Source organism: Tinamus guttatus, unplaced genomic scaffold (genome assembly GCF_059628265.1).
Source record: "Tinamus guttatus ecotype Peru unplaced genomic scaffold, ASM5962826v1 Tinamus_guttatus_pri_ptg000397l, whole genome shotgun sequence".
In the NCBI taxonomy this organism is placed as follows: Eukaryota; Metazoa; Chordata; class Aves; order Tinamiformes; family Tinamidae; genus Tinamus; species Tinamus guttatus.
Window position 1 is genome coordinate 2,210,977 of NW_028288931.1, and position 23,866 is coordinate 2,234,842.

General features: G+C 42.3%; 1 protein-coding gene across 1 annotated transcript; it reads left to right on the forward strand.

Annotated features, from left to right (window-relative positions):
• The first annotated feature begins 794 nt into the window (after positions 1-794).
• Positions 795-23,216, forward strand: CLIC4 (CLIC family member 4). The gene is made up of 6 exons (XM_088531150.1): positions 795-939; positions 13,845-13,954; positions 18,072-18,197; positions 19,231-19,337; positions 21,584-21,765; positions 22,544-23,216. Exons 1-6 carry the CDS (start codon positions 868-870, stop codon positions 22,706-22,708), a joined length of 762 nt encoding a protein of 253 aa, XP_088387276.1. The 5' UTR covers positions 795-867; the 3' UTR covers positions 22,709-23,216.
• Positions 23,217-23,866: the final 650 nt, after the last annotated feature.

Here is a 23,866-nt window from a genome sequence, read left to right on the forward strand (position 1 = left end):
GGCCTCCGGGGAACCATTTGGGTACAAATTAGAGGCAGAGCGGGCCCGGGGCACCGCCAGAGCCGCCGGGGCGCCCAGCCGGGCCCGCGGGTCCCCCCGGGGCCGCCGGCGCATCCCGCCCTGGGAACCAGACGCTCAGGTTGAGCTCAGACTATTAAAAATAGAGGCCGCGCTCCCGCTAAGGGAGGGGAAGGGAGGGAAGGGCTGCCAGGGAGGGCGGCTGCCGCGTGGGCATAAAAGCTGCTCTGTTTGCTGGGCCCAGCGCGGGGGGAAACGTGGTGGAAACGCTGGGAAAGGGCGAGAAGTTTAAATCTGTCGTTTTGCCCAAATCTATGATTCTCCCCCGCCTTTTTTATTTCAGTCTGGCTCCTTAGTCCCTGACCTAATAGAGAGCGGGAAACTAGGCTGGAAACCGCTTGAAATAGATTTGTGGTTTTTTTTTTTTTTTTTTTTTTCCCCTCCACTGCCAGCCAGGGAGGAGGATGTTCCTGAGGCCCCGCGGTGGGGGCCCACGGCAGCGGGCCGCTCCCTGGTGCTGAGGGGGCTCCTCCTGGTTTGGTGGCGGGGATACCGGGCAGGGGCACACGGGGAGGCGGACACCATTAGGACCAAACCGCGTTGCAGCCATTAGGTCGCCGCCCTGCGGTCGCCATTTCCCCCCCTTCCCCTCACGCCTCAGCCCCCTCAGAGCAACCGTTGGGCCCCGCCCTTCCCTCGGCCCCGCCCCCCTGGGCGAAGCCCCGCCCCTCCAGGCCCCGCCCCGCCGCCAGGCCCCGCCCCCGGGCGGCGGCGGTGGCGCGCAGGGCGGTGGCGCGCGCGTCGCCGTCCCAGCAGCGGGCGAGGCGAGGCGAGCGGCGTGGCTGCATCATGGCGCTCTCCGTGCCCGTCAACGGGCTCAAGGAGGGCGACAAGGAGCCCGTCATCGAGCTCTTCGTCAAGGTGAGGCCGCGTCCAGTCGCTTGTTCCCCCCGGTGCGGCGGCGGGGGGACGGCGACCGTTAGGCGCTCCCCCTCCCCCCGCGCCGCTCTCCCGCTCTCCCCCCGCCCCTTTTACCTCAGGGGGCTCCGCGTTGCTCCCGGCCGCCGCCCGCTCCGCTCCTTTTGTTGCCGCCGCGTTTCGCGGACGGGCTCGGGCTCCCCCGCCGGCGCCTCCGTCTCCCCCCTTCCCTCGGCTCCCGGCGCGGGGGCCGCGCTCCCGCCTGGGAATCGCTCGCGCGCCGCCCTCCCGTGCTGGAAATTTCTTCCCCGCGAGGCGAGCGCGGGCTGCGGCGGGGCCGGGTGTCTCCGGCCGGGAGGGAGAAACTTGCTCCGTGCTGCTCCTGGCGCCCCGGCCGCGCGCACACAGGTGGTGGAGACAAAGCAGTAAAAACAAAGCAGTAAAACGAAATAAAGCAGTAAAAATAAAGCAATAAAAATAAAGCAGTAAAAATAAGGCAGTAAAAATACTAGTTGCTTTGCGCGGGGTCCTGCCCCGCCTGAAATGTGAACTCCCGTGGCGGAAGCCTGGAGTTCAAATCGCCCTTTTTTTTCTTTCTTTCTTTCTTTTTTTTTTTTTTTTTTCCTCCTTCCCAAGTGGAAGAATGGAGCATGTGTTGTGCTGCCCTTATCTAGCCAAGATACCATATGGCATCTCCGCGTGTTTTGCATTCGCCTATGGCCGTATGATGCAATATTTTGCATCTTCTGAGGCTCTGGTGATGCAGCATCTTCTCTTTCTTGCTTCGTATCCGAAATATCGGAAATAATCAATATTTGTCTTTTTCTTTTCTTTGTTTCCTGTTTGCATGAACTTTCTTTCCAAAGAGGCTTTCTTCCAACTTTCAGTTTTTCTTTGATGAAGTTTCTATTGCAGTAAAAAAAGGTAATGGAAAGCCTTCACTTGAGTTTTTGGAAACTGCTTATTATAAAACCCGTGGTGACAGACGTGGAAAGCTCTGCTGGGCTGGATGCAGCTTTGCAAATAAGCCCCTAAATATAACATTTATTAGGTGTTTCTCTTTAAAATGCCGAATTCATCCTTTTTAGGCTTGCTAGTAGTTTTAAATGTAGTAACACGACCTAGGGCAAGTGGTGCAGTAGAAGATTCCAGACCTGATTTTAGTCAAAATATTTAGATTTTCAGTGTAGAGAGAGTTCAGAGTAATCTACAACTTACAACAGTGTCTTTTTTTTAGTATAACATGCCAATTTACCTTCATCTGTCCTAAAGCCAGTAGGCTTTTTTTTTCTTTTTTTCCAACACAAATCAGGACAGTGATTGATAGCCCAAAGACTTGGGGGTAGATATAAGCTTTGAGGCTCTTTTAAAGAGGTTGTTTCGTACATGAGGAGTAGCCTGGAAGAAAGTGTCGCATTACTTGTGTGCAAGATGCATTGCTTCTGATTAAATCTGTACTGGACCAGTAAGGATGTTGGAATATGCGAAAGGTAAAAATAGGATTTTTTTTTTCTCTCTCTCTCTGTTGAAATGTCTTTATTGGCATGGATTTAGGAAAGTTATTTTCAGGATTATCAGTGAGTATTAGCTCCCTCAAGGAAGTCTTTTTTCCAGCATTATGAATGACTACTTCAAGCCATATACTGGCTGCCTTTAGGGTAGAGCTCAAGTTGAAAAAGAAGTTATTCTTGTCTGTCTTTGTGATCCTCAGGTAAAGAGGTCTTGCTTTCTTGGGCAATCACTTCATACAAATGCAAGCAAATTATATATGCTTATTCAATACTGCTAATAATGTCTGTCTAGAAGAGCACTAGCTTTTGATTTAGTGATTTGTGTTCAGTGAATGGGCAGCACAGGTGGTCTGATTTCTTCTATTCCACATTTTCCACCTGAATATGGGTGCAGTCTAGACAGATTCCTCGGTTACTGAGTGAGCATTAGAGCAAGGCTTCACACACAGGTAATCATTATAGCTGTGTATGGGGCCTCGGTTCAACCTGGGTGCTGTTAGCCAGTGAGGCTCTTAATATAGAGGTAAAGGAAACACTTTTTGACCAAAAAAAGAAATCTGTGCCAAATGCCTGAGGCTGAAGGGCGGCAACTGTATGACCTGCGTACAAAGGATTGTAGCAGCCAGACTAAGATGAAACAAAGGTATGGATTAAAGCTTGAGAAACAAATTTGTGTAGCAGCTGGAGAACTGTTGGCTTCCTGCCCAAACGTCGGGTTTGCATCTTATTAAATTGTGATCAGTAACAGCCCTGGCGAAGGAGGGGTAGCACTGCATGGTGAGGAGCCCACGCAGGGTTCGTTTCACTTGCAAATGATGTTAGACACCCCTCGATCACTTTGATTTATTCAAGAAAACAGTGCATTAGTGTGTTGCAGCTCGCATTTTCATATTCGGTGATATAGTGTGTGTAGTGTTAACATGGTTAGATAAGAAAATGTTTGTAGAACAGTGCTGGAACTGGGGTGAATGATGTCTTTCTTAATCTCATGTAATGAGTAACTTCAGCAGTTTTCTCATTAGAGCGCTGGTGGGCTGCCTGCAGCCGCTCGTAACGTGGTGTAAATATTTGTCAAGTCTTTCCTCTGAGAACTGATTAGGAGAAACTAGTGATGTATCTGATTTCATTTAGTTTCCTGCTACGTTCACATGTTTTATTAATAAGGGAGGCCTGCTTCTATTGTCTATTAAGAATATTTTATATGCCCTAGTGGCATTTTGGAGCGGTGAAGACTGCAACGTAATGAGCACGCGCACAGGAGCTGCAGCATTGTGATTTGGATACAGCTCTTAGAGGCTACTTATCACTGCAGTTTAATTGATCAAGTCTGGATTTTTATTGTAACTGAGAAGTGTGGCAGACTGATATAGCCACCACTCATCTGCGAAACCACAGAATAGAGCACAGTTTGTTTAAGAGGGTGCACAAAAGGGAAGGGGATGGAAGCTGCCCAAGGCTCAGCCCATGCTGTTCTGGAGGGCAGTCAGTGGCTGCGTCCCTCCTTAATGGCAAGGTGAAGACACAGCTCACCAACAAATTCAGTGTTGAAGGGAAAAAACTCAACAAACAAGTAATTCGTAGTCGTGTATCTGTTGACACGAGGTGTTGGGTTATGGTAACGTGTGTGGATTACATGTGGGTAATCGTTAAGGAAGATGCTCTCAACCTCCCTAGCGTGTGTATGCTTGCAAATTAATTAGGCCTTGGATATCTGGCCGCTTTCAAGTAAGACATTGTTGCGAAATGGGGCACCTGTTTGGAAAAATCAGATAGCGTCCCTATCTAAATTCTACTGCTCATAGAGATGCTGTGAATTCATGTTTGGTTAGACACCCAGCTCTAAAGCATTGACAACGATTGTATACAGAAGCCTGTCTACACTCTGTATATCCACATTAATCCGAATTAGAATTGACAAGTAAACTGTTTGCTTCCAGGATCTGCATCCATTTTAGAGACCTTTTTTCAATGAAATGAGTCCATGGCTGGAAAACGAGGGCTGCACAGTGGGCTGCAATGATGCTAGTTCAGTGCTGGGTGAGAGCAAATATAATTTGCGTGAAAATCATTCAGGTTTCTGTTTTCTGGTTGTTCACTGCTGGTGAGTATCCTCACTTCAGCTCTTTTGTGTTATGCTGGAGTAGCAGAGGTGCTGTGTATTGATTACAACATCCTGTGGACTTGTTTGTCATCCTTGTTTTTTGTTTGTCAACTGCAGTACAGCCACAAAATTTAAAAGATGATCTACATTAGGAAATAGCATGGCTAGAGACATGCAGTGTTGCTTCTCAGATAAAATCTTGCTGGGGCAGGCTTGCCGCTTGATAATCTGATTAGATAAGTCTTTTTTCTTGCATACAAGATTATCCTTTGGAGGTTATGATGTAATAACCTCAGCACCTGAGAATTTTCTGAGCCTGCCTTTAATATGCATTTGGTATAGATAACAACTTCATGTGCAGGTTATTGCTTTTGAGCAAATACAAGAGCATCATAAGAGACCCCATTATAAGCTGAGGCATAAACATCTTGGTATGTCTTGTGCCTAATTACAGCATTTTTTTGCTTTTTTTGACCAGCTAACTGTGCTCATTGAACTTGTGAGAATTCTCATATCCAGAAACCTCCTTGTCTTTAGCTTTTATTCAGTCAGGAATTGCTTCTCACTAAAGCTGAGTGTCAGTGGTTTTATTGGTTGGCATATCCTCCCCTTTCCGATTAACCTCAAGATAGTTTGGTTAGATGTTCAAGAGACCTTCTGTTTTACCTTGCAGTGGGAAGATGCCTGACACTTGTGCCGTTTCCCTCCCTTCCTCGCAGAGTGGTTTGAGAACTAGCCGAGTTCCTGAGTTTCAGCTCAGTGCCCTTCACAGTCTGATAATCTGACGGTCAGGATTGTACGGTCACCTGGGGTGGTTCTTCTGAGTCCCTGCTGCAAACGCTGCAGATGCCCTGGGCATTCCTGGAGCACAGATGCTGCTGTAAAGACAAACCATTTCTCAGTTTTCACAGATGAGAAGCGTCCCAGGCTATGTGCTCCAGAGAAGCAATCCTCTGTGTATCTGAATGCTTACTCTGGGACAAACTTTATGCTCTGAAACTATCAAAGGTCAGGGGGGAATATGCACATTAAGGACCTAAGTGGTCTGAGTTTTCAGCTTGCCGCTGCATGTGTGCAGTAGGGAAGTCACAGAGTATGGGAAGAGTGTGCTACACACAGCATCAAAGATCATCTGAAAATATTTGGGAAGGAGAAGCCTCTGGAAAGGGGAACCTTGTCTGTAGGTAGAAATAATTATTGACTGTTGAGAGCAACATGAGGTGAGGAATGTTCATATGAACTCACTGTTAGGAGGCGAATGGGAGGCTCTGATAGACTCTTAGAGGGCAGCACAGTGACAATATCAGCATCTTGAGGTGACTCAAAGCACTGTCCAGACTTCTAGCGGCTCTCCTGACCCAGTGTTCTGGAGGGAACAGTAAGGGGGGAGTTCTCCTTGTATTATTTCAAAAGTATCACTGTTTTCCTTGTGCGAATAGGCTGAACAGAGGAGTAACCTGTTCTGGAGCTGGCCCTTGTTTTTGAGCTTGTGAATTTTCGCAGACCAAGCTGTCATTTATAAACCTATGTGTGGGAGAGTCTAACCAGGGAATTCACTGAATGTTTAGCTAAATAGTAATTTATGTACTTTGGAAAGTGACTTTTGTACTTTGAGGGTTCAAGTTAAAAGTTTATATTAGTCAAAAGGGACAGAAAAGCTCTGAGCGCTTGGTTTTCTTCTCCCCAGTGAGACAATGTGCAGATTCTCTTTTAAATGGGAGAGTTAGTATTTGCTCTGATGTGGCTAATACAAGGCCTACACGCTTTTATAACGGTGCCTGCGTCAATTCCAAATTGTGGTTGGGCCAGACATAGCACTTAAAAATAGTTTGGGTGGAGTTCTAAGATTTGACATCTATATTTGTAAGTAATCTTTTTTTAAAAAAAAAAGTATTTAGGTAAACTGTACCTAATAGCTGTGTAGGCTCTCAAATTATGAATATTTATAACTTCAAAATAATATATTTTCACTAAAAAGGGTATTAAAGTACTCCTTTTGTGCTCGTTAGTTGCATTAGCTGCAAATAATTATCCTCCCCACCTCCAAAATGATGACTCTGTTTTCCTTTGAATTCAAAGAGAGTTGGTTTCAGGAGCACCATTATTAAATCCATTATTTAGAATATTTTTTTCTGTGAAGGCTAATAGCTAAATCTCTTAAATTTGTTGCGAATACTTTATTTTCCAGCAGGTTAAATATGCACAATCTGATTTCATAGCTCTGAACACTGTGTTTATTTATGCTGAAGTTAAAAACATAAGCTAAACTGCTATTAATTACAGCTGTCTTTGTGTGCGAGTTCTCTAAGAGTTCAGACTTATTCCTTGTATTGTTGGTTAGACAAAGGGCAAGGAACTTTACATGAGCAAAGGAAATGGCTCAGTTCTGTACACTAAATGTCCATATTAGGTATAAACTAAATATAGGAGTGTAATCCAGGAGTGAAGTCATATCTGTATATTTTCATGAGAAGAGCTAATGAGATCAGTCAGCGCTACTGGATCAGCTTCAGACTTTTTTGGCTCTGTTAAAGCATTACTAGTTTGGCTAGAATTGAATAGTCTGTACTTTGAGGGTTGCTTTTTTAAATAAAGGAAATAGTTTTTGGTTTTTTTTTTTTTAACGTGGTTTTGTCTAAAAATAAAATCAAAGTAATCATAGATGCATTTCTTTAGTCTCTCAGAGCTTGTATTACTCACTCGACTGAGACATGCTGTACTGTAGCTTAATGAGATGAGGCAAAATGTCCTGAGGAGGAAGTTCCACTCCGCAAATGAAAAATTTGGATACTGTATCCCAAGGGATGTAGAATAGGTTTGCCTCTTGATAAATCAATTGCCCAATACTTGCATTGGAACCAGAAGCAATAAAGTGCAAATTAAAAAGGAAAGAACCATCCACCAAAGCCGTGGTATCTACTCTAAAATAATCAAACACCTTTGCAATCTAAGATAATATTGTTCCTAGCTACAACTTTTAGGTGTGCTGTGATCAAGGTGCATAGGTTCAAAACTATGGCTCTTTTTCAGTGAGTTTTGAGAATTTCAGCTATTTTTTCTCCCCACAGGCACATTCTTCTGCAGACACTGCAGTTTACTTTCTGGTTTGGAAGCAGTTGCGTATTTAGCCATTTTCCTTGTTTTATCAGAGTTCTTGCCTGCTCCATTCATTGCTTTTGATGTGAATCTCATTTGGGCACTTGGCATTGGCTCTTCTGCTCCTAGGTTAATTCCAAGTCAACTTGGCAACTTGAACGGCTTGAGTGTTGCTGGAGAAGGCCCAGTGCATGGAACAAAGCTTGAGCAGCTCCTAATTGCCTGCCCAACTCCTGTCTTAGTGCTGCAAACTAGCTTTGCATGTAACATAAACAGAGATGTTCGTTTTCCATCTTGCAGGAGCGATGCATGCCCATAGGGTTGTTTGAAGAATATTTAAATTGCAAAGACGGAGATTTTCCTTGGCCTTCTCAGCCCCAGTAACAAAGTCTGCAGTTCTTTCCTGTAAGTGTTAGAGGTACCTCATTTGTGGAGAGGTTTGGACTGGGGCCAAAGCACATTCTGTGCCTCCTTAGCAAATTTGAGGGGTGGGGAGGGGACGCGGTTGCTTGCAATGAGTCCAAATGTCAGGTACCCAAAGGCGAGTTTCAAGCACTACCTAAGCAAACATTGCTGTCTGCTTAACTGCCTGCTTCTATATTTGCCCTACAATATGGTAAGAATGTGTCAGGCTGCTGCATACCAAATTTCAGTCATTTTGGGTAGGTTTGTCTTACCCCAGTTCATTACAATGGAATCGCTTTGTTAAAGGCATAGTAGTGAGGGAGTAGAGATGAGATGCCAGTTTCTATGGTTAATTAATACCTTGATTACTCTTTTCCTATGTTAATATAGAAAAAAAAGTTTGTGATTATCCACAATAATCACAAGTTTTTGTATTCATAGTGAAGAAGTTAACTTAAAGTGCTAAGGAGTGAAGATACACTAGTATCTAATACAGCTTTTGATCAGGCTCTTTATCTGATTCTCCCAAAGGATGAACACAGGATAATTTATTTTCTCTAAAGAACTGAAAATGCTTAATTAATTCCTGCTGAATTATGAAGCTACTTTAATATATCACGAAAATCCCAAAGCTTTTTTTTTTTTTTTTTTTTTTTCCCCTCAAAGTGTTACACTGCATGGAATTGTTCAAGACAAGTCTAGTTTTTTTTGTTGTTGTTGTTGTTGTTGTTGTTGTTAGGAGCAACATCCCAAGACTCCAGAAATAGCACCATCCTATACATGGCCAGTTGCTGCCACAGTCAAGTATCTAACACAGTTGTGGCTTATCTGAAGGGTAGGGACTGGAAGAGGCAATTTGAACTAGAAGATAAGCATTCCTTTCCCTGATTTACGCAGGAAGTTAATTAGTTTTGTTTTTCCTTGGACCTTGTCTTGTATTTGCAGTGAATTCCAGGTATGAGCATTTTGCCTCTGTTTCCTGTGCTTTTGTTAAAGGACTCTAGCTATTTATAATAGCAGCAAATGCCTAAATTACTTTATGGAGCTAAAATTATTTTTTTGTTTGTCTGCGAGTTTAAATCTAATTGGTACCAAATTACCAAGCTTTTCTTAAATTCCCTTTTAAAGAGCAAATAAAGGGACTGCACTGATGGGTGCCATTCCTGTAGGGCTGTGATATAACTGCTGACAGCTTCATTTCATGGTTTCTGAACCAAGCTGTCTCAAACGTGGAAACTAAGGTACATGGTTTTCCTGCAAGACATTTTCTTATTTGTAAATGATAATGAGGTGTATGCTTATCTTGCCACATCCTTAAAAAAAAACAGTTGCTTTTCATGTTTAAAAGCAGTTGCTAAGTAGTGGAGAAAATTAGGGTGGAGATTAATAATGCAGTTAGAGAACAGAGTTATATAGGAAAAGAATTGTAGGAATTAGGGAATTAGCTTCCTTTTTAATGGATGCTGCGGGCTTATTTTGTGTTTGACTAAATCTTTGTCTGAGATTTGCCTTCGCTCCTGTCTCTTTCAAGAGGCCACCATGGATCTTTAAATGTGCAGCAGTTTCTTGTCTCTTAACAAAGGCTTTTAAAGGAGAGTTGGTTCCTGAACATGACGTGTGTCAGCGTGCTAGGTATTCAACACCCTTGCCAATTGTAAATCCTAACCTCGAGGTAAGGCAACATAATCATTGTACAGCTGCTAGTACTGTCTTGGGCAAAGAATTGTTCTTTCTTCTGCCCTCTTTGGTTTTGTAGTGAGGTGATTCAAACTCCTCAGCTGGGATCCACATCACAGCTTGGGCCAGTAACATCCCATTAGGCAAAGTATATGTAGAAAGTGATTTCCACTTCTTTCCCTTTCTCCTTTATGTGAGAATAACATCGTTTATTACATATAAATCACTTTTTTTAGTCCAGAATTCCTCAACACACTGATTTTTTTTTAAAGTTTTAATTTTGATGATGCTTCATTAATATTTGGCACTCCTTAAGACACATTTTGTCTTGCAAAGCAAATGCTTAGATATAAAAATCCATCCATTTGCTGAACAGAAACAGCATAAGGCACCATACGGAGCTTTTGATTGGTGTTATTTTAAACATCCTTACAGTCTTTGCATGGACATAGTGATTTGCATCTTATCTGAGAACCCTTCCCAGTCAACAGCATGGAATTCCGTTTATCCAGCTTGGCAAGATAAAGGTCTGGGTTGACGCTGCAAGGATTTAGGCTGATCCCGCCGGGCGGTTGCAGTAGTCATGCGAGGAGGAGCCTCCAACCACTCCTTCCTGTGCCCTTTCATCTCTGGGGTTTGGAATTGCTACATGCTTTCCCCTTGAATCACTTCGTTAGTTTACCTTGAACAATTTCCTCTTAAAATACAAATCCACGTAGGATTATTGTAGTTTACTCAGTTTTTAAATGAGATTGCAGTCCATGAAACAGGCAAGATTGGTTGGTTGGTTTGACGTAATGAGCTTGCATCCTACTTTTTTCCCCAGGCTTTTAAACTTTTCCTTTTTTTTTTTTTTTCTCCTAATCTGTTTACTTGCTTGCAATTTAATTTTCCAGGCTCTGTGGGTTACAGATTTATCCAGGGGAATGGTACTTTCTTGGTGGTATAATCAAGTAGCTTCATTAGACATCCTTGGCAAAGAAGTATTTTGTGATGTGCTTCTCTAAAATGGTGTCCTAATGGTTTGGGGATCCTTCTAAGTGGTTATTTCCTCCTTTATTGAGTGGTTCTTTCCTCCTTTCAGTAATTTCAGCACCTTGGTAGTGGTAACCTGCACAGGTTGTTGCTTGAGAGTCAAGCTTATTTTTGTTACTGCAATGAAGTGCACTATTATTTAAGTTTTTTGTAACTCTTTTGTTCTTTTTTGAACATGCATCCTTATTTAAGTTTCTTTAAAAAGCAGCCCTGGTTCCACATTATACTGCAGCGTATGTGCTGCAGTGGTGGAATGCCCAGTCGTTTCCCTCAATGTCATGTCTAACAGTTAATCTAAGGTCCATTTTGTCACCTTTTCAGCCTTCTATTTTAAGGTGTCCTGGAGGGTGACAGTTTTGTCCAAGGCAAGTGAACATCTTTAACCTTTTCTCGCTGTGACAAGTTCTCTATGGCAGATGTTGGCTCAGTCTGTCGGGTGGTGTCTGCAGCAAAGCACGACTTGGTCGTGGGTCTTAATCAACCTGATGTTCTGTTTAATCTTTAAGCAAAATATTCACTTATTAGTGAAAAATACCCTTTTGCCTTGGTGTGTGCAGTGCATGATTTACAACCAGACAGGGGAAAAAAAATGCAGCGAATGCAATACCTGGTACTCTGTTGTAGTTAAGAACTTCATGCTGCTCTTATGTTCAAGTCCTTTGGTGGATGATAGCAGCTTCATTACAGGATAATGGAAAATAGTCTTTAATGCAGGAAGGTTTGCATCATTTTGTCTTAAAGAATAGCCTGAGTTAGTATAGAGAAGTCAAGACTTAATGTTTTCTTTACTCCTGTGAAGTGAAGTTGGTGGTCGTGGGGGTTAAACACTGAAGATGCTGCAGAATGCTGTGGCCTGAATTCAAAGATACATTTTCTGGCTAAATTTCTGCCTTCTAACTGTGCATTTAAGAAAAAAAATATTATTTGATTCATCTCTTGTGTGACTAGTCACATAAGATTTCAGAATATTGTTACAAAATGGAAAGACTTGTAGTTTAGTGTCAGCACAGTTCTATTCCAGTGGAGAAAATCAGCTCTCTAAAACATCTACCAAGTTCATCTCCCTCTGAAAAAAAAAATAATAATAATAAAATAATAATAATAATAAACGCTTTTGTGGTTGAAGGAGAACATGTTGCATCTCCAGGCTGGTGTTTCTCTTAATGACTGGTCATAAGAGATGTGGTTGGTAGCTCTGGGTGCATCAAATAAAGACGATATTAGACGAACCTCTCGGGTAAACAGTTACAGAGCAGAATTCCTCAGCTCAAGAGCGCTGAAGCCAAACGTTTCTTGGCTTTCCAGCCGCATTCCTTTTTCAGTATGTGCTCAGAATAACTTGGGACTTTTTGGAACATAAGTGGGACAAACTTTTGAAAGTAGACATGAAGATGTGTGCTCAGTTTAGGTATTCAGCTGCAGCTGTTGAAATGCGTTAGGTTTTGTTTGACTTACTGTATGTTAGCGGACTGTAGTTTTTTTCTGATTCAAATTATCCAAGTAGTTCCTCTTGCTTAAATAAAAACAAATGCTCTTCATTAAGCCCCTTGTTCATTCTGAGTATTGTGTTTGCCTGGGGAGAGGAGAAAAGTTATTGTAGAAGCTTGTACTAAAGTGTAAATGCATTTTAATGCCTCGTCTGTGCGGTGATGACAAGCAGCTGCATCCAGCGCTTCTTGGTTACATGGCTTTATTCTTTCTATTTCAAGGCTTCCTCAGTTCATATAAAACACGGTTTCTGGCAATGTATGTCATGTTGAACCAGTCTGCTCTCTGGTTTACAGGGCAGAAGTGCTGAATAAAAGATGAAGGCTAAGGAAAGCTAATCTGCCAGCCGTGTACTGGCTCCTGTGAGTAGGACAGGCTGAGAACACGCTCCATGGGGCAGATCCAGGCATCTTCTCTGACAGCAGCAACGTGAACAGTTGCTGTAAGGTGACTTAAAGCTTCATGCCTTAAACGTGCTTGCTTTTCCATCAGAATAAGTGAGATAAAGCTTCACTGACACTTACTGGACAAGGACATGCACGCTTGTGCTATTGCTGCAGCATAACTCATGTACTTTTATTTAAATAACATTGCTGAGGGTACTATTAATTCTAGCCTGAGGTCAGTTCTGAAGAAATAATGTCTTTCAAAGCAAGAATCAGCATGGGCAGTACAAAAATTTTCTTTAAATTGGCTGAAGTTTGTAGCTTTCAATATTGTTTTTTGAAGGAAGTAGGCTCCAGAGTGAACAGTAGTTCTTAATGTTCACATGTTACAAGGTAGGAACACATTCATTTAAATAGTTGGCAGAATTCTTAAAACTGTTATACATACAACAGGCCATGATTTTCACTACTATAACACAGAATGTCTCATTTTAACCACACTTTGCCCCAGATTTCTGCTTTGGCCCTTTGGGCCTTTGCAATGTGCTTCACTGATGTGCTGGGGGTGAGGAGCTTGGGCTGCTTTTTGAGTGTGTTCCCCGATTGTGTGTGCACGTCACTTCTTCCAGACCCCGAACGCCACGTGCCAGCTGCCGGGACAATCTGCTATTGTTCATCTGCTGAAAAGTTTTACGTAACTTTCCCAACATAAAGAAGGCAGTTGGCGCTTGAGCAAAAAGACAGCTTCTTTTCTTTTCTTCTTGCAAATCTTCATTAATGAAGCTGGCGAAGGGTTGAAGAAAAATAACTGTGTACTCAGGGCTGGATTTTGACAGCGAGGTTTAAGGTTTTATGAGTGTCTGAGACTTGTTCCCTAAAAACTCAAGTTTTCCGGCTCAGCAATGCGTACTTCATTGTCGGAGAGCGCTCATGAGTCGATGCTATCACTGAATGTCCTGGAGTGCCTTTCTGTTACTGTTGTTATGCAATGGACTTTTGTTGTGACAGGACAAAGACTTATTGATAAATTGCCTATAAAAAGTGCCTTTGGAATATTACTGCATTGTCAGTTAAGTCCCTATGTACTTACAATTATGTCTTTCCTTGCAACACCTGCGATGTGATAAAGACTTATAGCTCTGGTTGCCTAATTGCAGAACTGCACAGGGACACAAGTGTCTAACAGAGGTGCTGTGTTCTCTTTTGCAGGCTGGCAGCGATGGTGAGAGCATAGGAAACTGCCCCTTTTCGCAGAGGCTCTTCATGATCCTTTGGCTGAAGGGAGTGGTATTTAGTGTCACCACAGTTGACCTGAAGAGGTAAGGAATCTTTGTTTCTTTTTTATTTCTGAGAAGCAAAAGTGCAATGTTTGGTGTTTCCGGGGTTTCTAGATCTTGCATGATTTATTTTGTGAAGTTTCAGAATACCAGGAGGAGGCCACCTTTACATAAATGCTGTCTTCGTTGATGGCTACTTGTAAATGTAACCGAAGAGACTTTGTTCTCTCAGGAATCTCGATTTCCTAACTCTGGGTGTACTCTATTAAAAGTGGAAATGTTAAATTCAGCAGAGCCCTTGTATTTGTTTTCAGTATGAAGTAATGTTTTCACACCGCTGGTGCCCTGTTAGTCACTTAACTCCCTGGAGAAAGGGGAGACTGTTCGTGCTTCCAAGCCTTATTTTCAGAGATAAAGCCAATAGAAATATACAGTGTGCTTCAAAGAATAAAGCTAGTAAAATGTGTAAGGAAGAAATTATATTTGCTACACTTAACCCCCTTTTGTAACTTTTCTGCAAGAGAAGTATGTTTTCCCTTTTTTTCTTTAAGAAAGAACCTCGCTGCCCCTCATCCCTTTTGACTTGGACAATACTGTTTTTCAGCCGACAGATGTTACCTAATTCCGTGCTGCTTACTTCAATGCTGGCAACTACTGTATATATTTACATGAGTAATATGGCCGAGGCAGAGGGCTCAAAAGCAGAGGGGAAGAAAGCAGCCTTTGTGCAGCGTGCATTTGGAGCAGCTTTAGGCTTTTCTCTGGCCTCTGTGGGATTTTCCTGCAAATATAATTGTTGCTGCCACACAAACCATGTGCATCCTCCACCTAGCACTGCCTGTGGTTTGGAGCTTGTGCTTAAGTAGTGCTTGCAGTTGTGGACTTTTTACTTTTAATGTTGACACACACAACCTACTGCTGCCCTCTCGGAGGCTGGGCAAGTAGGAAAGGTAGAAGGAACTGTATTTTATTTGGAAGTGTTAGAACTGATGAACCATTCTAAGAAATACCATAAAAATGCCAAGGGTTCCTGTTGAATTGGCCTTCCTTTTGTTCTTTTAACAACTTGGAGCTTTTTTTCTTGTGCCTAATATAGAAAAGACACAAATACACCAGAAAACTGGGTTCTAGTGTTTTATGCATCCAAATTTATTTTGCTAGCCAAAAAACTGTGGGTTTGCTTGCAAAGCATGTTCCTGCCTCATAGACGGTGCAATTTCTCTACAACAGAAAGGCAAATTTTGGCTGGTTTTGAGACTCGAAAGGTCATGGCTGGGTACAAAAGTTCACAAGTAACTTGGGACACATGGAAAAACTGAATTTAACTTCATTGCCTTTCTATGACATATTTTTCCTTTCCGTAATTGCATTAAACATAGTAATACGCTAACAAAAGAACATTTAGCAGATCTAAAGTCTACTTTTTATAACTTTGAACACAAAAATGTGCACAGAAAAACTAAGTGGGACACATCGCCCTTTCAAATCAGTCGTGCCATTCTGGCTTGTGTGCAGGCAGACAGAGACTTTATTCTTTGCCGCTCGCAGCAGCGTTTTGGCGTGCAGAGCTTGGACTTGCTCTGGTGACTGGGGCAGGTTTGTGGCACACGAACCCTTTGGTAGCCTTGGAACAACGTTTGAGGCCAGCTTGGGTTCAGCTGGGTTTGGAAATCCAATTTTGAACGTTTGATCGTGTGGTTTAACAATTACGTTGAAGGACAAAGACTAAATACAGGGCTTGGTGAGTATTAAATACAGCCCAGAGGTGAATGTATCTTCAATTTAGGGCTAGGGACAGGGCGCTTTTTCCCTGCTGGCATTTTTTCTTCACATTATTCTCCAAACCCTCATAGCAGTATTAATGTAACTTATGTATCATTGCAGAGCATGTTGCATCTGGGGGTGGCTTTTGTGTGATCTTCAAGAGACTGTTTGGACTCTAATTGCTCTTCTGCTTTGTGGCAGAGCCATGGGGTGTTTAGAGCTCAACTCTGATGTTAAGCAGTTTCCCTGTTTTAATTAACCAGCAGTAGCCAGGTATTTCATGTGGTCCTACCACCAAATACACAATAAATATAGGGACGGTTATGACACAGACATGACCAGCTCATGGAAGTGTTTTGAGTGGTTGCAGAAGGGAGGGCTTTGTTTTAAAAGTTTTTTTTCTTTTGTACTGCCCCGTTTTACCCCTGAAGTAAACTTCCCTATAGGGATTATTTTTTATTTCTTTATTGCCTTCTTGTTTGAACTGACACCCTTGGCCTTTTAAGGATATCCCAGTGCACTCATGGGGCTCTGGGGACTGGGGCTTGTGCGTGAGGAGCCAGGGATTGTTCACAATCTACTGGCAAGGGAGGCAAACTGGAAGTGAAACCCTGTGTCATGTCCGAGCTTTGGCTGTGGGATGTTAATCTCTAAAATTATTATTTATGACAGATGCAGGTGACCCAACTGGAATGACCAGAGGGGTTAATAGAAGAGCTCTGGTTCTTTGGGAAACTCTTTGGATATTTCATTAAATTCTCTGTTTCTGAAATGAAATCTACCCTTTGCCTGCATTGCTGCAAATCCGGTGGTCTTGCCTCCTCAGTTTGTTTGTAAAATAACATTCCTAAAGAGGAATTTTATCCTTCCGACAGGCAAAACTGGAAGAGAGCCACAATGACTTCCCGTAATTGTTGTGGGTTACAAAGCTGTATTTAAATGAAGTGTTAAGCTGCTTAAAGCATTAACTGATGACAGACTTTAAATCCTAAAAGTAAGAGAGTGATGGCTATTTAGTGAGAAATGACTTTTGGGAAGCTTGAAAATGAATTGAAAAATATCAAATTTATAAAAAATGTTAATATCTACCATCTGTCACCTTGCTAAAAATATTGTGCTTAATGCTCCCGAGTGAAAAAATGTTTTCTTTAGTTTTACATAGTCATCCAAGTTGTATGTCACAGGTGCTCTTTGGAACTATATACTGATAAGCTGCCATTGTCCCCTCTCTTCCTTGCTTAAATGCTCCATTTGTGATAAGGGAATGGGATTCCAGGAGGGGTTCCTGGTTCTGGAAGTCTGGCTGAATGGGGCCACTGTTCAAGGGTTATTCTCCCGTTTGGGTTTGTTCAAACAGTAGCAAAGGGGCAACTTTATCTTGGCCAACTTCCTACCAGGTCAGATAGCGTCTGTTGTTCCTCGTTGAGTGGAAAAGATCTCAGAAAAATCCGTGCTCGTGTGGCCGAGCTGTCATCCCGGGCTGCAGTCAGTAGCTTTATCACAGGAAGTTTTAAGTGCTGCTCCTGAAGAAGTGCCAAGTGGTGCCAGAATTTAATTTCTACTCGAATCGAGGCCATTGCACTAGCATGGGGGTAACCCGTATCGTGGTGGTTTACCAGGGAAAAATCGACTGCAGCTTTTTGGGTGATGCTTAGGATTTTATAGCTTGCAGTAAATCCACTTCTCGTTATTGGATTAACTTCAACTTTTTATCTGGCCCTACTGATGAAACAAATACAAGAGCTTTACGGCGCAGGGACCTGGGGGCATGGCCTAGGTGGGTGCACACGTGTGGCCGGCGTGCAAGGCTCTACGTAAATACCTGCAGTGTCATTCCTTGTCACTCTGGCATCAAGACCCAGGTAGAGGAAAGAGGGTTCTCCTCCCCTTGCCAAGCATTCAGCTCTTAGTAAGATTTTCCACCGAAAGAAGTTTTGATCTTGATTATTTTTATGTGTTTTTTTTTTTTTGAGCATCTGTCACCTTGCCTAGAAGCAGAGCCCATGCACACTTACTAGGTGTTTTATACATTGTACTCACTTATTTCAAGAGAAACTCTGTGCAAGGGGTTAGGATTATCACTGATCTCAGATTATGCTATTTTTAAACTCCATACTGTAGACCTTGACAGAGATTGGATGCCCAGAAGAGGGTGATATTTTATTCCCCCTCAACTGCACTATTCAACGTTGAATTATTAGCTTGGGATAAAACCTAAAGGAAGGAATAAGGAGCAGGTTTTAAGCACTTTAACTGTTATTGAGGAAATACTAAAAATGCTATGCTGTAGGGTTTTGAATTTCTGTTCATTTGAAATACCATGAAAAGACAAACCTCAGGCCAGGGTCATGGAGGTCCTATGCTTACTTTTGTATTGGTTTGTATTTCCATGCAGAAAACCAGCAGACCTTCAAAATCTGGCTCCAGGCACTCATCCTCCCTTTATAACGTTCAACGGGGAAGTGAAAACAGATGTGAACAAGATTGAAGAGTTCCTGGAAGATGTTTTGTGTCCACCCAAGTAAGTGTTAAGATGATAATAATTTGGTTATTTGCTAACAGTTTCATTCGGTAGTCTTACCTTAGATTAGATGGTGTGTTCAGAGAGAGGTTTCCTGCATTGCTTAGGAAGTTCTTCAGTGTAGCCATTCTTCTAGAAATAAGCTGGTATTTCAGTGTTGAAGAACTGGTCGTATTTCTGTTCTGTCCAGAAGTATCAAGAACTTCATGTTTCATGTTAAATATTTCCCAGTATTCCTCGTGTAGCTTTCTATAAGTAGATGGACAGCTGCTAATTGTACAAAACTGGTGATTGCTAAATGCAAATTGGAAGTAAGCTTTTAAAAATACAGCTCTTTCACACGAGGCGTAATGATGTGCCCTGGAGATTCAGTCTTTAGGGTTTGGAAGTTATGATGGGAAATGTTGAACAGTGTTTGATATAATTAGACCACACAGTGCAAGCGTGGGATGTGCTCGAGTGTTCCCTGAACTCTTGGCTTCCTTCTCCCTCAACTGGCAGGCAATGGCAAAATTGAGGCACTGCCTCTAGCAAACTGAACTGCTTTTGTCTTTTCAGCATGGAGAAACATTACTTTTTCATTATAGGATTTGGGATCCATGATCTTTTAATTTAAATAAGCAAAACAGCTCCTGTGAACAGAACAAACCTATCAGACAGTTGTGTGTTTGGTCCCTAACTGTGTTCTTGTCTCCAGGACGGGGCTCTGGCCTTTGGCAGCTCTCTGTGCTGCGGGGAGGGAGGGAGCTGCTCTAGCCATGGCCTGTTTCAAAGACACTGCTTGGACTATATGCCTGATTTGGAAAGAAGAAATGTGCTTTGTTACTCCCTGAAAAATGATTCTAAAAGTGCTGGGTTTAAAAATCTTTAACTCGGAGAGGATGTGTGATACTGCCTGTGAGATGTCAATCTTCCAAAGTAATCTGAAAGTTTAAAAAGTTGATGAATTAACTTTTTTTTTTTTCATGCTAACAAATATGTGATGATCATTGTTCTCCCAAATGTACTGAAGATTTAATCCTTTCTACTTTAGGTACCTAAAGCTTTCACCAAAGCATCCAGAATCTAACACTGCTGGAATGGATATATTTGCCAAATTTTCTGCATTTATCAAAAATTCTAGACCAGAGGCTAATGAAGGTAGGTTATTTGGGGCCAAGTGTTTCATTGTCTGGTGTGGTCAATAGCGGTCTTGCGTGCTGCCTTTAGAGCTGCTCCTTGCATTTTGCTGCCTTTCTTTCCTGCTCCTATTTGCCCTCTCAAGGCTAGGGCAGGATATGATGGTATGTTCAGACAATATTGTTACTTAAAGTAACTTCAAGGGAAAGTCCTCAAGAAGCTGTTCTATCGAGAAAAAAATCTGCAGATCTCTTTTGTAATACATCAAACAGTCATCTTGCAGTTTTAATGGCATGGACAAATATTCTGAAGAACTCCTGAGGATTGTGTGTACAGTTAAAAACAGCACTATTTATCCTGTCTTCCTCTTCTGTTTTGGAACCAGCTAGTGGTAATAACTGCTTCTGAGCAGTTTAATACAACTCTACACCATGAAGATTCACTGTTCTGTAAGTGCTGTCACTGTTCATCTGATGATTAACCCTGACCCACTCATTACTGCAGCACTTGAGGGTTGTAAATGTGCAAAAAAGCAAACATCATGGCAGATCTTGGGGCTTGTATTGTCTAGATCAAAGTCTTCCTTTATGGGAACACGTAGCTTTTAATCCTTTGGAGCAATAATAGGATGCAAGAATTATTAGTATGCCCTGACAGAGCAGTCATAAGATTCCAGCGACATGCTGGGAATGCCGCTCAGTCATTCCTGAATTCCGGCCCCTTAACTCCAGGGAATGGGAATGCGTTTTGAGAGGCTACCTTGGAAGAGATGCAGAGCAAGGCTTGTGGGTTTTCTCTGCAAGTTGCTCACCTTCATCTTCAGTATTTTAGTCGCATACGTTGAAATACTCATGTGTAAATCTGTTAGCTGTGGGGAACGACTTCAGTTTTCTCGGCTATTGGACGCCTGAGATATTTTTATCTCTCCTTTTGACAGAAGTTTTCAGTCCTCTGCCTTGGCCTTAATGGATGCATGAGGGTGGATGCATTTCTCAAGAAAGAGGCACGTGTAGAGCCTTAGTGATTTCTGAAGGGAAGCATGGAGGCATTGCTCCAAAATGTTACCTGGAAGTTGTGCAAGACAATGTCCTAACATATTGACAGGGCTTCTCTTTGTAGTCAAACTAGTTTTGCAAATATGCAGTACAGGGACTTTCTGCAGCTCTTGACTGCTGACTTTCCCCACTTTTTTTTTTTCACGTTTTCCTTTCTGCTATTATAATCTTGCAGTCAGTATTGCGCTTCTGAAAATGCACAGCACTTTATAGTTTAAACAGGCCTTTAGTGCAGGTCACTAATCATGCTTTGAACTCTCCATAGTGGGAGTGGAACCCGATTCGAAGTCCACGCTGGAAGGGCGCTTTCCATCTGCTCCCGGTGTTGGTCTCAGTTTCACCTTCGGTTTTTCCGCGCGGTGCACACACAAAGTCTCATTAATCTAAATCCCTTGTGCAGCGAGTGGATTTTAAGTCATTTAGCACCAAGCTTTCACTCTCCAAGCTCCGGAGTCACGCAGTGGGAATGCCTTTCCGCAATATTTCAAAGGGAGGAGGCAAAACACTTGCAAATAGTGATATTCTCGCAGAAGTTGTTCCGTTTCGCGGGGTGTGCTGCCCTCTGCCGTTCCCAGCTACCCTCTTCAAGTGCAATCTGCACGTCCACTTGTGCCAGTTGAGCTGAACACGTGACTTAAACAGATTAAACTTAAGTGAATGCAAGCCCTGGAATAGCTTAATTCTCGTTAGTTTAAACCAGTTAGGAGGAGTCTTAAGAAACTGGCATAAGCCACTTTTAAACCCAAAATAAATGCTTGTGGACAGCCCTAGCTTATTTAAACCAGTGCAAGCTCATGTATAAAGCAGCTACTAGTGACCACAAAGGCAGCTCCGGTGGTGGCATTGCCACAGATTGCGCTGGCCTTGGGAATCCTTCCGTGCGTGCTGTGTCCTGGGTGCTCCAGGAGGAAAGTTGTTTCAGGAAGCCTGAGCTAGCAGCACTGTGGGGAGGGGGATGATCCTTCTGCTCCAGATTTCCAGGCTACATCTTTATTTTGAAAATACATCCTGGTTTTAGCATCTCTTGGAATGGAGTTTTATGAAATTTTTAATGATTTATCTTTATAAACCTTTCTATTTCACTTTGTTTCCATTCTTTGACTCTGTTTCAGGACTGTTGCTGAGTGTTCTAAATAGTAACCTGCTTTGATACGTGTGTGCATCATGGCTTGACTGTTTTTCTTGTTTTTAAAACTGTTTTTTCCTTTGTAGGCTTAGAACGTGGCCTCTTGAAAACCCTCCAGAAGCTGGATGAGTATCTGAACTCTCCTCTTCCTGATGAGATAGATGAAAATAGCATGGAGGATATTGCAATTTCTACCCGCAAGTTTTTGGATGGCAATGAGATGACATTAGCAGACTGCAACCTGCTACCAAAACTACATATTGTCAAGGTAAATGACTTGTGACATGTTCTGTGTTTTAACACGATAATGAAGTGAAAGGTGCTGATGGTTTATGACACTTGGGTGTCCATCTCGTTTCAACTAGATGCAAATTCCCAGATAATTGTGTCTCTGGTATTAAACATACATTAAATTAGGTGAGAGTTGAGTTCAGGGAAGGTGTGAACAGGCAGGTGAGCAGGATAGCAGGTGGTTCAAGCCAAATCCCGTTTTACTGCACCGGCAAAATGCTCCTGTGGAGCAAGTTGCGACACTTAATGAAGTAGTGGAAGGAAAATGAGTGTCATGTGGATGTTAAGTGGCTGCTTTCTCACCTCTGGAGAGGAGACTGCTCTATTTGTTACAAAGTAAATAGCACGATGCAAAATACAAGGATTGTAAAAAACGAAAACATTGGAATTCTTGAAATAGGTAGTACAGGATAACTACGGGAGTGAAGATTTGCCCATATAACAACAGCTTGGTTGCTTTTCACCGTCTTGCACGATCTCTGTCAGTTCTGTACTGCAGATGGAGCTATAGATTAAGTTTCTGCCTTCTTGTAGAGGTATTTATCTCCTATGAGGGCAGTAATACAGACTGAGCAAGACAGCCTGCTGCCAGGTCCAGGCACATCCCAGAGGGGCAGGTCCTACTGAATGTAGAAGCAGCTGTGAGCTTACACTTCGCAAGGATAATGTAAGAAGAGTGAGCTGGAGTGGACACAGAATGGCAAGTTGGTTTAAGCTGAAGCATATGAATTCATAACCTAATTCTTTTGTTCTAGGTGGTGGCCAAAAAATACCGCGACTTTGAGATCCCCAAGAATATGACGGGGGTTTGGAGATACCTGACGAATGCTTATAGCAGGGATGAATTCACCAATACCTGTCCTGGAGACAAAGAAATTGAAATAGCTTACAGCGATGTAGCCAAGAGACTCACCAAGTAAACAGCACTTGCAAAAGAGATGACTTCTTGCATATCCCATAACAATGCTTCTAACAGACTGCTCTTCTCGTATAAGATAGCAATTTTTTTTGCATGAACTTGCAGTTATTCAAAGTTATGGTGGATAGACCAGGTACAGTAATTACCTAAAGTTTGCAGACTTTAATTATAGGCTTGTTTTTCCTTACCTCCTTTCATAGCAAGTCTGAATATCATTAATGCAGTTATGTTAATATTGCATGGGGGTGATGATCCTTCAGTGTGAAGGGTTATCCTGCCCCCGCTACTTTTCTTTGCAAACATTTGGTCCCTGTCTATGAATTGGTCTAGGATCCTCTCTTTCTGTATGGTACAAGGAATATTTATGTATTTTGGAATTTACTGCTTTTCCAGAAGATTTACACAGAATTGTCATATCTGTGGCGCATTGAACTGTACCTGCTCATCTATGCCATTTACATGTAGAAGGGAGCTTATTATCAAAAAGAGCCATTTGTAGAATATTTGGCCACAAATTTTTCTTTTCTTGGATTTGAAATCACAGGGATGATTAAGAACGGACACAAATGGGGAAACCTGGATTTGAACAACCTCAGGGAAGTTTGAATCCAGGCCTGAATGCTACAGGGGGGAGCTTGCAGTTCAGGTAGTGCTTAGCTGTGTGTCTTCAAGAGCTTGACGGACTCAAAAAAAAACAAAAAAACCTCCATTTGTCCTGAATTCTGAGTTGCTGCAGATGAATAATGATCGAGATGCCCTTTTACTTCATGAAACCAAAAGAACCAATGCTTGCCCTCTGTTCACCTTAAAAATTACAAGTGGCTTTCTTTTTGGTAGCTAAGAACCTTTGTTTTTGTGTAGTTCTTTCTGGCAATATTTACTTAGAAAAGCCTGTACTGTCATAAATGAAGTACCTGTAAACATTAATGTTCTAGTTGACAGATAGCTACTGTATGTGGTGAGTAGTAGTGCAATGATTAGTTGATATAAGACCACACACTTACAGCAGGTAGAGGTGGAATCTTTTTAGGAGCTTTTTTTAAGCTATTTTTTTTCCTGAAGAAAGCTAAAGTGACCTTTAAACATAGCATTTGCCTTAACTTATATTATGCATTTTTTTTTTCTGAAAGGAAACTTTTAGTTACTCTTGTAAAGCAAC